Source organism: Salvelinus alpinus, chromosome 5, assembly GCF_045679555.1.
Source record: "Salvelinus alpinus chromosome 5, SLU_Salpinus.1, whole genome shotgun sequence".
Lineage (NCBI taxonomy): Eukaryota > Metazoa > Chordata > Actinopteri > Salmoniformes > Salmonidae > Salvelinus > Salvelinus alpinus.
Window position 1 is genome coordinate 65,513,743 of NC_092090.1, and position 13,579 is coordinate 65,527,321.

The 13,579-nt window shown below is 43.6% G+C and overlaps 1 protein-coding gene across 1 annotated transcript in view; it reads left to right on the forward strand.

Moving 5' to 3' along the window:
* The window catches only part of LOC139576550 (zinc finger matrin-type protein 4-like), a 151,134-nt gene that overhangs the window by 121,724 nt on the left and 15,831 nt on the right, over positions 1 to 13,579 (forward strand). The window contains exon 6 of the mRNA XM_071402764.1: positions 4,794 to 4,890. Coding sequence (XP_071258865.1) covers positions 4,794 to 4,890 — 97 coding nt within the window. The remainder of the gene's footprint in view (positions 1 to 4,793; positions 4,891 to 13,579) is intronic.

The following is a 13,579-nucleotide window of genomic DNA, read 5'->3' on the forward strand; positions in this document are numbered from 1 at the left end:
TTACCATTAGAAATACACTAGGGAAGGGGAGAGATGAACCGGACAACATGGCAGATGTGATCACGACACTGAATTGAATTTACTGTAAACTAACTGTGATACAGTATACTGTATGGATATGGTGACATCTTCTAGGTGTCTGACATGTAGTTATCTGACTGTATCCCTAGTTGGCTCTGGACGAATCCTCTTCCATAGGTGTCCTAGATGTTGAAACCAAGATCTATGTGTGAGATTTAGATGAAGATAGCGCAACATTTTCAATTGGCTCTTCTACCTGTTATTCTATTGTCCTTTTAGGAATGCCAATTTCAAGTTTAACAGAAATAAATGGCTCTCTCATGACTCACCAAAGAGCAGAGGCCCCTGAATGCAGGAAGGATGAGAGTGAAGGCAGCAGCAGCAACAGAGACACAGCGCTCCAGCAGCGGTAGACTGGTGCTCCATTGCTCATGCAGGGCGGGCGCCACGGGAGGTGCTGCAGGTTGTATTGCCTTGATGGATCCTGGGGCTGCAGCACATTCTTTCACCTTTTCAAAAAGCGTTTGAGATGTGGCCTGTCAAAAGGCCACGCGGTGCAGAGCCCGAGCGACAGCCCTGCCGCTCACTGCAGCGCTTTAATGTCAGAATCATGAGGGTGTCAGGGGAGCCTCTCTCTCTGTCTCTCTCTCTCCCTTGCAAAATTTAAATTTAGGCAAGGCAGTCTTCGCTCTGACACATGGTTACTGAGGGGCTGACAACAGATGGAGAAATTGCAGAGAGAGAGAGAGAGAAAGAGAGAGAGCCAAAGAGAAAGAGAGAGAGATTCTTGTCTCCCTTCTCAGTCTGTTTGAACTTCATTAAAATGGGATCAGAACAGCGGTTTTTCTATCTAGCTATGACAGGGCTGACAGTCAACAAGCACTTAACATCAGTGTCATCTATGTACAGTACTGGATGATGTTACAAATAATCTGGGTACTTTGTTTCTGCTGCTGACCTTTGTTCAGTCTGACATAACCTCATATTGAGACAATCTGGGAGTCATGCTCCCTCCCTCTCTCTCCTCTCTCTCTCTCTCTCTCTCTCTCTCTCTCTCTCTCTCTCTCTCTCTCTCTCTCTCTCTCTCTCTCTCTCTCTCTCTCTCTCTCTCTCTCTCTCTCTCTGTCTGTCTGTCTGTCTCTGTGTCTCTGTCTGTCTCTGTCTGTCTGTCTGTCTGTCTCTGTCTGTCTGTCTCTGTCTGTCTCTCCATCCCTCTTTTTTTCTCTCTCTCTCTCTCTCTCTCTCTCTCTCTCTCTCTCTCTCTCTCTCTCTCTCTCTCAGAGCTCATCAACGTGGGGGATATGACCTTAGGGCGGAGGAGAGACTGGATAATTAGATTCAATGATGGGACATTAGTGTGGACATTTATCCTTACCTTGGCCTTTCTTGCCCTCCAAACCATTTCACTCAATTTAGAGAGAGGATGCAAGCGACTGGGCTATTTGTCATGCCACTGTGTCATTAGTTTTAACATGACAGCCATTACACTGTCACAGCAGGGCACCAGCTGAACAACTGTATCAGACAGACAGACATAGGGTGTGTCCCAAATGGCACCCGATTCCCTTTATAGTGCTATATAACTCTGTAGGGAATACGATTCCATTTGGGGTGCATCCACAGAGAAATGGTTTGTCACTCTGTTTAGTTGCTGATTTGGTGATCCACTGTTGCCGAAGACATCAAAAGGGGCGAGAAATAAAGTGATCGTCTCATTCAGATCTTAGTTGAATCTTGGAGTGAGCTAGTTAGCCTCGGGTTTTACACCCAAAGCAATGGTACGTAATAACAAAATACAATCAACAGCCTACATTTCACTCAAAGCAGAGCTCTGTCTAATTAGAGCTAAGGTGTGTCCATCTTCAAAAACCTCAGTAATGGATGTTATAATTTCAATGTAATTTAATTGTGATCAATACTAAATGTGTGACATTTCAGTGTGGGCATGTCCTTAATTGATTCTTTCCACTTCCCCCACACCAGGAACAGTCATTAGTGAAGTCGATCAGGCGTAGCTTGACAAGCACTGAGCACTGACCCTAGGTTGCATCTCCAATGGCACCCTATTCCCTATTTAGTGCACTTCTTCTGACCATAGGGCAGTATGTAAGGAAAGGGTGGCATTTGAGATGCATTCCTAGTGTCTCCATCAGGCAGCTGTATAGAGCAGTAGTTCCCAAACAGTGAGGCACACTTTTTAAGGAACTCAGTCCGGCTTTAAACGTACTCTTGCAAGATTTAATAGTAGAATGCAAAAAGGTGCAATTTAGTGCGTCATCAGTTCCTCTTGTGTAGTCATTGCATACCTTAGAGAGCTTTTTGTCAGCTAACGCTTTTTTTCTTTTTGTGTTATTGCTGTAAGTTTTTAGTCACTCAAATATCACGTTCCCCAGTGAAAAAGTTTGGGAACCCCTAGTATAGAGGAAATAGAAGCTGCTGTTAGTTAGTCTTATATCATCCCTTCTAGCTCTCTAATATTTTTATTGACAGCACTGTGAAAGCATGCTGACCAGGGGCCTCATTTATAAACATTGCGTACGCACAAAATATGCTCCAAAACATGCGTGCACCAGTTTTCACGCAAAAGTTGGCAGTTATAAAAAGGTAACTTTACGTGAGAAAGTGCTTATCCTCCCGCAAATTTTAGAGGTTGAAGTATTGCATTGAAAGAAGGCTAGTAGCCTAGTAGCCTTGTGCTTGACACTCCTTGACACTCTTATTCATAACAAAATAACTGGTAGCTTAATATAATAACAAGATGCAATCATTTGCCAGTAGTGAGAAGAGTGAAAATCTATTTATTTTATCTTTGCATTCTAAAATTAAAGAGAAATAGGCATCTACGACCTCCCGTGTGGCGCAGCGGTCTAAGGCACTGCAGTGCTTGGGGCATCACTACAGATCCGGGTTCGATCCCAGGTGGTGTCACAGCCGGACGTGACCGGCAGACCCATGAGGCGGCGCACAATTGGCCCAGCATTGTCCGGGTTAGGGAAGGGTTTGGCCGGCCGGGATTCCCTTGTCCCATTGCGCTCTAGTGACTCCTTGTGGCGGGCCGGGTGCATGCATGCTGACTTCGGTCGCCAGCTGGACTGTGTTTCCTCTGACACATTGGTGCGGCTAGCTTCCAGGTTAAGAGAGCAGTGTGTCAAGAAGCAGTGTGGCTTGGCAGGGTCATGTTTTGGAGGAGGCATGGCTCTCGACCATCGCCTCTGCTGAGTCCGTAGGAGAGATGCAGTGATGGGACAAGACTGTAACTACCAACTGGATATCACGAAAAAGGGGTAAAAGTAAAAAAATAAGCATCTTTATCTTATTATTTATTTCATTTCCATGATCATTGCAGAATAAATTCCTCACCTTTTCTGGCTGTGATGGTTTCATACTCCCGAAATAGACAATAGGCCTACAACAAATCAGGATAGGTTAACATTCGTCCCATCTCCCATTTTATTGGGCCCACTTCAATAGATAGTAAATAGTAAGATAAGCTACTTCAAGTATTTTGCTCTATGCAATCTGATCCGAAGCGCAGTTTAACGGTAGAACAGATGGTTCATCTTTTCCATTGACGTTTTGTAGGCTACGTCTGAGTACTGTAATGTCAAATCTCTCAAGTAGACCATATTAAATTCATAAACCTATTACAAATATCATAACCATCGCAGTATAAATTCCTGCCATGATGAGTTCATATTCCCCTAAGTAGCTATACAACAATCATGCGTATCTTTCATTGAATTGTGCCTATTAGATAGGCTATTATAATTTCACGTTTTTGCACTATGCATCCAAAAAGGAGTGCAGGTTTATAACAGAGTAGAATTTAACAGGTGAACAGGAAATGTACCTCTCTCATGGAAGTGCTTAGGCTACCACTGTAAGTATACACTGAGTGTACAAACATAAGGAACACTTTCCTAATTGTATCATAGCTTTCACCTGGATTCACCTGATGAGTCTGTCATGGAAAGAGCAGGTGTTCCTAATGTTTTGTATACTCAGTGGACAGGCCTACTGTATTTTTCATTTTTTTCTCCAGAGTGGACAATGTTTCCGAATTCGCGGGCAGTGCAACATATTTAGGTTTGAATTCACAACAATCTGTTTAAAGCAAAGACGTTTGATCAAGTTCGCGATCGCTATTTCGTTTCGATAGTGTCTAGGCCTAATTCCAACACTTCCAAAGTATACAGGAAATAAGGGTGTTAATGTCAACACAAAAGGAGAATAATGGGCGTTATTCAGGTGGAGTCATAATGATCGTTCACGCGTGCACAGTTTTACGACAGGTCTGATTTATTAACAGGAAACATGCTCATGTATGGCGTGCGCCAAGTTTATGCATTTCAATATTTGTGTGCATGAGCAGTCTTTTCAGAAATGGCGCACACAGATATTTACATTTAAGTCATTTAGCAGACGCTCTTATCCAGAGCGACTTACAAGTATTTAGTTTAAAATGTACGCAACTTTTATAAATGAGGGCCCAGGTCTTTTCAATAGAACTATTGATTCCTTAAAGGACTGTCTCCGGTGGGATAGAATAGTTCATGTATACATAATTAATAGCATTTGTGGTGGGACATGGAACGTACATGTACTTGAACATGGTTCCGTAGTTACAAAGGAAAATCATTTCAAATGAAACAAGTAGTTAGCTAATACATGACACCTGTCTAATCCTGCTAAAAACAAAAGAGCATTTGAGAAATATGTTTATATATGTTGATTAATCTAGTGTATCTGTGTTTGTGTGTTTTTAATTCCAGGTCTGAAACGTAGCTATACCTGTGAAGTCTGCAGTGTCACACTCAACTCTGTGGCACAGTACCATGCACATCTGCAGGGCTCAAAGCACCAAAACAAGTGAGTTTTCTACTCTGTGTACCGCAGCTAAACAGAAGATTTCACACTGTGTATACTTTTTTGTCTGATGATGAGTGGCCAGCAATGTACAGTACCAGTGAAAAGTTTGGACACCCCTACTCATTCCAGGGTTTTTCTTTATTTTTTACTATTTTCTACATTGTAGAATAATAGTGAAGACATCAAAACTATGAAATAACACACATGGAATCATGTACTAACCAAAAGTGTTAAACAAATCAAAATATATTTTATATTTGAGATTCTTCAAAGTAGCCGCTATTTGCCTTGATGACAGCTTTGCACACGCTTGGCATTCTCTCAACCAGCTTCATGATGTAGTCACCTGAAATGTATTTCAATTAACAGGTGTGCCTTGTTAAAAGTTAATTTGTGGAATTTCTTTCCTTCTTAATGCGCTTGAGTCAATCAGTCGTGTTGTGACAAGGTAGGGGTGCTATTCAGAAGATAGCCCTATTTGGTAAAAGACCATATTATGGCAAGAACAGAAATAAGCAAAGAGAAATGACTGTCCATCATTACTTTATGACATGAAGGTCAGTCAATGTGGAACATTTCAAGAACTTTGAACGTTTCTTCAAGTGCAGTCACATAAACCATATGATGAAACAGTCTCTCATGAGGACTGCCACAGTAAAAGAAGACCCAGAGTTACCTCTGATGCAGAATATAAGTTCATTAGAGTTACCAGCCTCAGAAATTGCAGCCCAAATAAATGCTTCACAGATTTCAAGTCACAGACACATCTCAACATCAACTGTTCAGAGGAGACTCTGTGAATCCGGGATTCATGGTCGAATTGCTGCAAAGAAACCACTGCTGAACGGCACCAATAAGAAGAAGAGACTTGCTTGGGCCAAGAAACATGAACAATGGACATTAGACTGGTGGAAATCTGTCAAGTCAAATCAAACTTTATTTGTCACATGTGCCAAATACAACAGGTATTACCGTGAAATGCTTACTTACAAGCCCCTAACCAACAATGATGTAGCATCTTTGCAGGACGGCCACTCCTAGGGAGAGTAGCAACAGTGCTGAACATTTTCCATTTATAGACAATTTCCAGCTTAATGCAAGTCAACAATTCTTAATCTTAGGTCTTCTGAGATCTCTTTTGTTCAAGGCATGGTTCACATCAGGCAATGCTTCTTGTGAATAACAAACTCCAATTTTGTGTGTTTTTTATAGGGCAGAGCAGCTTTAATCAACATCTCCAATCTCGTCTCATTGATTGGTCTCCAGGTTAGCTGTCTCCTGACTCCAATTAGCTTTTGGAAAAGTCATTAGCCTAGGGGTTCACATACTTTTTCCAACCTACACTGTGAATGTTTAAATGATGTATTCAATATAGACAAGAAAAATACAATAATTTGTGTGTTCTTAGTTTAAGCACACTGTGTTTGTCTATTGTTGTGACTAAGATGAAGATCAGATCAAATTTCATGACAAATTTATGCAGAAATCCAGGTAATTTCAAAGGGTTCACATACTTTTTCTTGCCACTCTAGGTCCTGGATGGCAGGATGCTTAGCCCCAGTGATGTACTGGGCCGGTCAGATGCGGAACAGTTGCCATATGCAACCGGTCAGGATGCTATCAATGATGCAGCTGTAGAACTCTTTGAGGATCTGGGGACATGCAAAATCTTTTCAGTCTCCTGAGGGGAAAAGGTGTTGTCGTGCCCTCTTCACGGCTGTCTTGGTGTGTTTGCACTCTCGACACGCTCCACTACAACCCCGTCGATGAGAATTGGGTCCTGTTCGGCTTGCCTTTTCCTGAAGACCACGATCAGCTCCTTTGTCTTGCTCACATTGAGGGAGAGATTGTTGTCCTGGCACCACACTGCCAGGTCTCTGACCTCCTCCCTATAGGCTGTCTCATCATTGTCGATGATCAGGCCTACCACTGTTGTGTGGTCAGCAAATTTAATGAAGGTGTTGGAGTCATGTTTGGCCACTCCGTATTGTGGGAACAGGTAGGACAGGAAGGGACTAAGCACGCACCCCTGAGGGGCCCCAGTGTTGAGGATCAGCGTGGCAGACGTGTTGTTGGCTTCCCTTACCACCTGGGGGCGGCCCGTCAGGAAGTCCAGGATCCAGTTGCAGAGGGAGGTGTTTTGTCCCAGGGTCCTTAATTTATTGATGAGCTTCATGGGCACTATGGTGTTGAAATCTGAGCTGTAGTCAATGAACAGCATTCTCACATAGGTGTTCCTTTTGTCCAGGTGGGAAAGGGCAGTGTGGAGTGCGATTGAGATTGCATCATCTGTGGATCTGTTGGGGCGGTATGCGAATTGGAGTGGGTCTAGGGTATCCGGGATGATGCTGTTGATGTGAGCCATGACCTGCCTTTCAAAGCACTTCATGGCTACCGACGTGAGTGTTACGAGTCGGTAATCATTTAAGCAGGTTACCTTCACTTCATTGGGTACATGGATTATGATGGCCTGGTTGAAAGTGTAGGTCTTACAGACTCAGTCAGGGAGAGGTTGAAAATGTCAGTAAAGACACTTGCCAGTTGGTACGCGCATGCTTTGAGGACACATCCTGGTAATCCGTCTGGCCCCACGGCTTTGTGAATGTTGACCTGTTTAAAGGTCTTGCTCGGCTACTGAGAGCATTATCATGCAGTCGTACGGAATAGCTGGTGTTCTCATGCATGCTTTGGTGTTGCTTGCCTCGAAGCGAGCATAAAAGGCATTTAGCTCATCTGGTAGGCTCACGTCACTGGGCAACTCACGGCTGGGTTTCCCTTTGTAGTCCATAATAGTTTTCAAGCCCTGCCACATCCGATGAGCGTCAGAGCAGTTGTAGTAGGTATCTTAATCATGTATTGACGCTTTGCCTGTTTGATGGTTCGTCTGAGGGTGTAGCGGGATTTCTTATATGCGTCCTGATTAGTGTCCCGCTCGTTGACAACTGCAGCTCCCGCCTTTAGCTCGATTCTGATGTTGCCTGTAACCCATGGCTTCTGGTTGGGATATGTAAGTATGGTCACTGTGGGTGAACGTCGTCGTCGATGCACTTATTGATGAAGCCGATGACTGATGTGGTATTCTCCTCAATGCCATTGGATGAATCTATGTGTGTGGAGTAAAGGTGGTCTAGAGTTTTTATTCCTCTGGTTGCACGTCACATGCTGGTAGAAATGAGTTAAAACAGATTTAAGTTTGCCTGCATTAAAGTCCCCGGCCACTAGGAGTGCCGCTTCTGGATGAGCATTTTCTTGTTTGCTTATGGCCTTATACAGCTGGTTAAGTGTGGTCTTAGTGCCAACATCGGTTTGTGATGGTAAATAGATGGCTACGAATAATATAGATGGAAACTCTCTTGGTAGATAGTGTGGTCTACAGCTTATCATAAGGTACTCTACCTCAGGCGAGCAATACCTCGAAACTTCTTTAATATTAGACATCATGCACCAGCTGTTATTGACAAATAGACACTCACCCCCACCCCTCGTCTTACCAGCCGTAGCTTCTCTGTCCTGCCGATGCATGGAAAATCCCGACAGTTCTATATTATCCATGTCGTCATTCAGCCACAACTCGGTGAAACATAAGCTATTTCAGTTTTTATTGTCCCGTTGATCAGATAGTCTTGATTGTATGTCATCCATTTTGTTTTCCAATGATTGCACGTTGGCCAATGGAACGTATGGTAGTGGAGGTTTACTCACTCGGCTACGAATTCTCAGAAGGCAGCCTGACCTCCGCTCCCTTTTTCTCTATCTTTTCTACAAGGAAATGACAGGGATTTGGGCCCGTTCCCGAGAAAGCAGTATATCCTTTGCATTGGACTCGTTACAGAAAAAAATCTTTGTCCAGTTCGAGGGGAGTAATCGCTGTTCTGATGTCCAGAAGTTATTTCCGGTCATAAGAGACGGTAGCAGCAACATCATGTACAAAATAAATATCGCTAAAAAAATGAACAAAATAGCACAGTTGGTTAGGAGCCCGTAAAACGGCAGCCATCTCTTCCGGCTTCATTGTTCCTTTGGTCTGATGAGTCCGAATGAGAGACTTTTGGTTCCTATCGCCGTGTCTTTGTGAGATGTAGGTGAATGTATGATCTCTGCATGTGTGGTTCCCACCGTGAAGCATGGAGGAGGAGGTGTGATGATGTGGGGGTGCTTTGCTGGTGACACTGTCAGTGATTTATTTATAATTCAAGGCACACTCAACCAGCATGGCTACCACAGCATTCTGCAGCGATACGCCATCCCATCTGGTTTGCACTTAGTGGGACTATCATTTGTTTTTCAACAGGACAATGACCCAACACACCTCCAGGCTGTGTAAGGTTATTTGACCAAGAAGGAGAGTGATGGAGTGCTGCATCAGATGACCTGGCCTCCACAATCACCCAACCTCAACCCAATTGAGATGGTTTGGGATGAGTTAGACTGCAAAGTGAAGGAAAAGCATCCAACAAATGCTCAGCATATGTGGGAACTCCTTCAAGACTGTTGGAAATGCATTCCAGGTGAAGCTGGTTGGGAGAATGCCAAGAGTGTGCAAAGCTGTCATCAAGGCAAAGGGTGGTTTGATTTGTTTAACACTTTTTTGGTAACTACATGATTCCATATGGTGTTATTTCATAGTTTTGATGTCTTCACTATTATTCTACAATGTAGAAAATAGTCAAACTAAGTAAAAACCCTTGAATGATTAGGTGTGTCCAAACTTTTGACTGTTACTGCAAATGGTACCGCGTTTGGTTTAGAAATACGTGCTATGCCACTGAAAATCAATTGGCACTTTCAAGGAGGCTTTTTACATTCTGCATCAGTCATAGCTAGAATAGATAGAATGTATGCAGCTATAGATGATGTGAGAGATTTTGAAGACAGAGTAAGCAAAATATTAGATAGAGGGGGAGTCCCTCTTCTGGCTTCGGGCATCTTTGTATCTTTTTCCACTTAAGTTCAGACTTATTGAAAGCAATTAGTTTTTGAGTAGGAAAAACGATTCTAATTGAGCCATTTTTTCACTTCTTTCACATTGCTGCTGCTAATTGGTGGCCAATGCCGCGGTGCCTGCAGGAGTGGCACCCAGATTCAACAAGCTCTTGCTGTACTGTAGACACAAACAAACACCCAGAGCCCGGGCTAGCTCCATCAGGCTGTGATCATCAGAGAGAACAAACAAGTAGCGCTATTGCACAACTAAAATGCACACACACACACACGCACACGCACACACACACACAAACAAACAAACAAACAACCATCTAAGTCAAACATCTACCGCTAATACACAACTAAAATGCACACACACGTACACAACTATCTAACTCAAACAATTGGCAGTTATACACAACCAACACACACAACTAACACCAAGGGTGTTTCTCAAAATGCATACTACGTGCTCCGAGCACGCAAATTGGAGCAATGGAGGGTCAGAGTATTTGTCCAAATCAAAGTATGCAAAATGGAGCACGGAGGGTACTTCTCAAATGTGTACTCCGTTTGTACATATTTTGAAGCATGCATCGATACACGCTTCAATGAAAAGTATGCAAAGAAACATAATGCAACCACGTAAGAAATTACGCACATTTTCTTGAAATCAATGGTTGCCATTATTTGTCCTGAAGCGAGAGAAAATACACTCCGACTTCAAAATGAAATGTTGCCTATTCACATCTCATATGTTGCCCGACAATATTTTATCTTGATACGTACATTTTGACATGTTACCTGCCTACAATACCCACTGTAGTGTTCGTAGGTCGCAAGCCCATAGTAAGTCAATAGAACTAACTGGCTAGCTAGGGCAGCAGGTAGCCTAGTGGTTAGAGCGTTGGGCCAGTAACCAAAAGGATGCTGGATCGAATTCCCGAGCTGACAAGGTAAACAACATCTGTTCCCTGTGTGCCTGAAATGTGGATTGTGATTATGGCAGCCCCCCCACGCCTCTCTGATTCAGAGGGTTAAATGCTGAAGATGCATTCAGTTGTACAACTGACTAGGTATCCCCCTTCTTTTCTTATTTTTTTTACTACTGTTAGCTAGCCAGATAGCCACAACGAATTGTTAGCTAGCTACCCACGAATAATTGACAACTACCTTGGATAACATTGGTTTTAGGTCATTTTCTGCCTGTTAGCTACATTATTATGATGCACATATAGCTAGAAGTAAAACGTTTGCTTTGTGTATATCTTGTTTTGTCTCTATTGTTGCCATTGTCCAGGCTGGATGAAAGGTCAGTGAATGGGGAGATGCTGCGTGAGGTCATACAGTCGGGGAGCGCGAGTGCTTCTCAAATGTACTGTTTAATGCGTTCTCCACCTTCTCGTCCTCACAAGAACATACTGAAGAGAACGTCCTCTGAGAATGCACTTGGAGCATTAGAGTGTGGAGCACGGTAGTATGCATATTGAGAAACACCCCAACTCAAGCAGGTCATGCTAAAACACCACCAACATCCAGTGTTCAGAGTTAAACAGAGCGTTTTTGTCCTGAAACAGTAGTAGATAGGTAGTTAGGTAGGTCAGAGGATGGGCTGGTTGTGGGCCCAGCACAGCGCAGCCTGGCCCGTAGGTGTGAATTGATGAGCTTTCTGTGGTGCATGTCCTGGAATTAATTCCCCCTGTTGGCCCATCTGCCCGCACGTGTCCACACTCCACAGGGATGCAGACATCAGGAGACGTGACATACCGTTTAACAGCCCTGCACTTTAGTCATGCTTCACCACACTGCCTCATTGGAGCTAGTGGCTTTCCACACAGGCAGATCTAACCACCCACCCCCAGCAGCCCAGAGCAACCTCTTTCCTCTCTTTCTCTCTCTCGACACACTCTCTGTCACTCTCCCTCTTTCTCACTTCCTCTCTTTCTCTCTCTTTCCATTTCTCTCACGCCCCCCTCTCTCTCTCTCTCGCTCTATCTCTCTTTCTCCAGACCTCAACACCCTCCAGTCAGCCCGGGTGGCTTCACACTGCCTACAGTGTGATGGGTGTATTTAGGTCATTGCTTTATGCCAGTTTATCCAGAATAAAGACATATCTCCTTAGGAATTCTCTCTCTCTCTCTCTCCCTCTCTCCCTCTGCGCAGAGGGCAGAGATGTTATTGTTGTGTGTCTCTTGTGTCCTACATCATAGCTCGGCCAAAAATAAGACGCTAGTTAATATGAAAGCAGTGGTGCATTTTATGATTTTGATGGTATAGTTACTTTATTGTGCTTTGACGGTACGACTTCACAGAGAAGGGAGTACAGTGAAATTACTCATCAGCCGTTTTTCAGTCATTTATCTAAATACCTTTTCCATTTAGCTAGGTTGTCACTAGAAAAAGTGATGCGCTGTGAATTGTAGTGAGGCCGGAAAAAAATCAATACAGTTACATATTGGGATATTATTTGTGACAATATATTGTGTACATATATTGTGTACATATACTGTATCTGCACCAAATCGCCAGGATTTGTCCTTTATAGCTTGTTCTCCGTCATCTTTTTACATTTGTTCTCAGCACTTTTATTTCCATGACTGGTCAATAACCTGCTCTGTTTTGTCTCTCTCTTGTCCCTCTGTAGCAGACATGTGGTGAGCAATATGTTTGGAACATTGAATCGCAATACATATAGAATCGTGAGACTCACGATAGATATCCTATTGGCACCTACTGGTAGTGTCGTGATGATATTGTATCGTGAGGTTCCCGGCAATTCCTTGTGAATTGCACGAAGTCGGGTCAGGTCAGATTGGGTAAGGTTAGGTTACGTAGGGGTCATATTGACCTCCCCACTCTCATCACAAATTGATACCAGCAAGCTGATGACTGAACTCTGCGTAGCTAACTTGAACCAAGTCCAAGAACTTCAGTGAGGATATTCAATTTTGACTGAAGCCATGACCCATTCACGGTGTGCTTACTAATGAGATGTGTGATCGATACTAGACTAACAAGCCTGCTACAACAGTACAACAGCCCCTGCTGGCATCCAAAGCGGAAAGTATGCCACAAATTGAGGTCTTCCTTTGATTCACTAACTCAATTTGGCTGTCTGACATGTTTCTCTTTTCTCTGTCCAAGTATTTCCCCAGTTGTCCTGCGCTTCATTTGAGCAAAGCAGCAGCACTCCCTGGTTGTCCCAAATGGCACCCTATTCCCTAGTGCACTACTTGTTACCAGATCCCTATGGGCCCTATTCAAAAGTATTGCACTAAATAAAGATTTGGTTGTCATTTGGGAAGCAGACGTCCTGTGTTTAAGAACTAGCTTCTTCACATAATCTGTCCTTCCTTGTGATGGCATAAGAAGTAGTATTTTAGTCTGGTCCTGTCTGCTGAGACAGAAATAACCTGCTGACAGCCTGGTTGTATGAGCTGACTGAGGTCCCCTCTCCTCCCCAGACCAGCCAGGGGATTATGCTGACTACAGTAGACTGACTAAGGGCACAGGAGGGGATCCTGGACATGTGGCTGTTGGCTGGCTGGTCAGTGTGAACTAAGGAGAAACTGTGAGGGAACCAATTGGACCTCTAGTTCAGGACAGAAGAAGAGGAGGAGGAGGCTCTTTCTCTTTCTCTTTTCTGTCACTGGAGCCCAAGTTCAATGGGACAGTAGAGTAACCACTCTCATACTTACACATTACTTATTGTTACATTTCCTGCTAAGTAAGATTACAAGCTTCTTTGGCGGTGACCCACCACTAA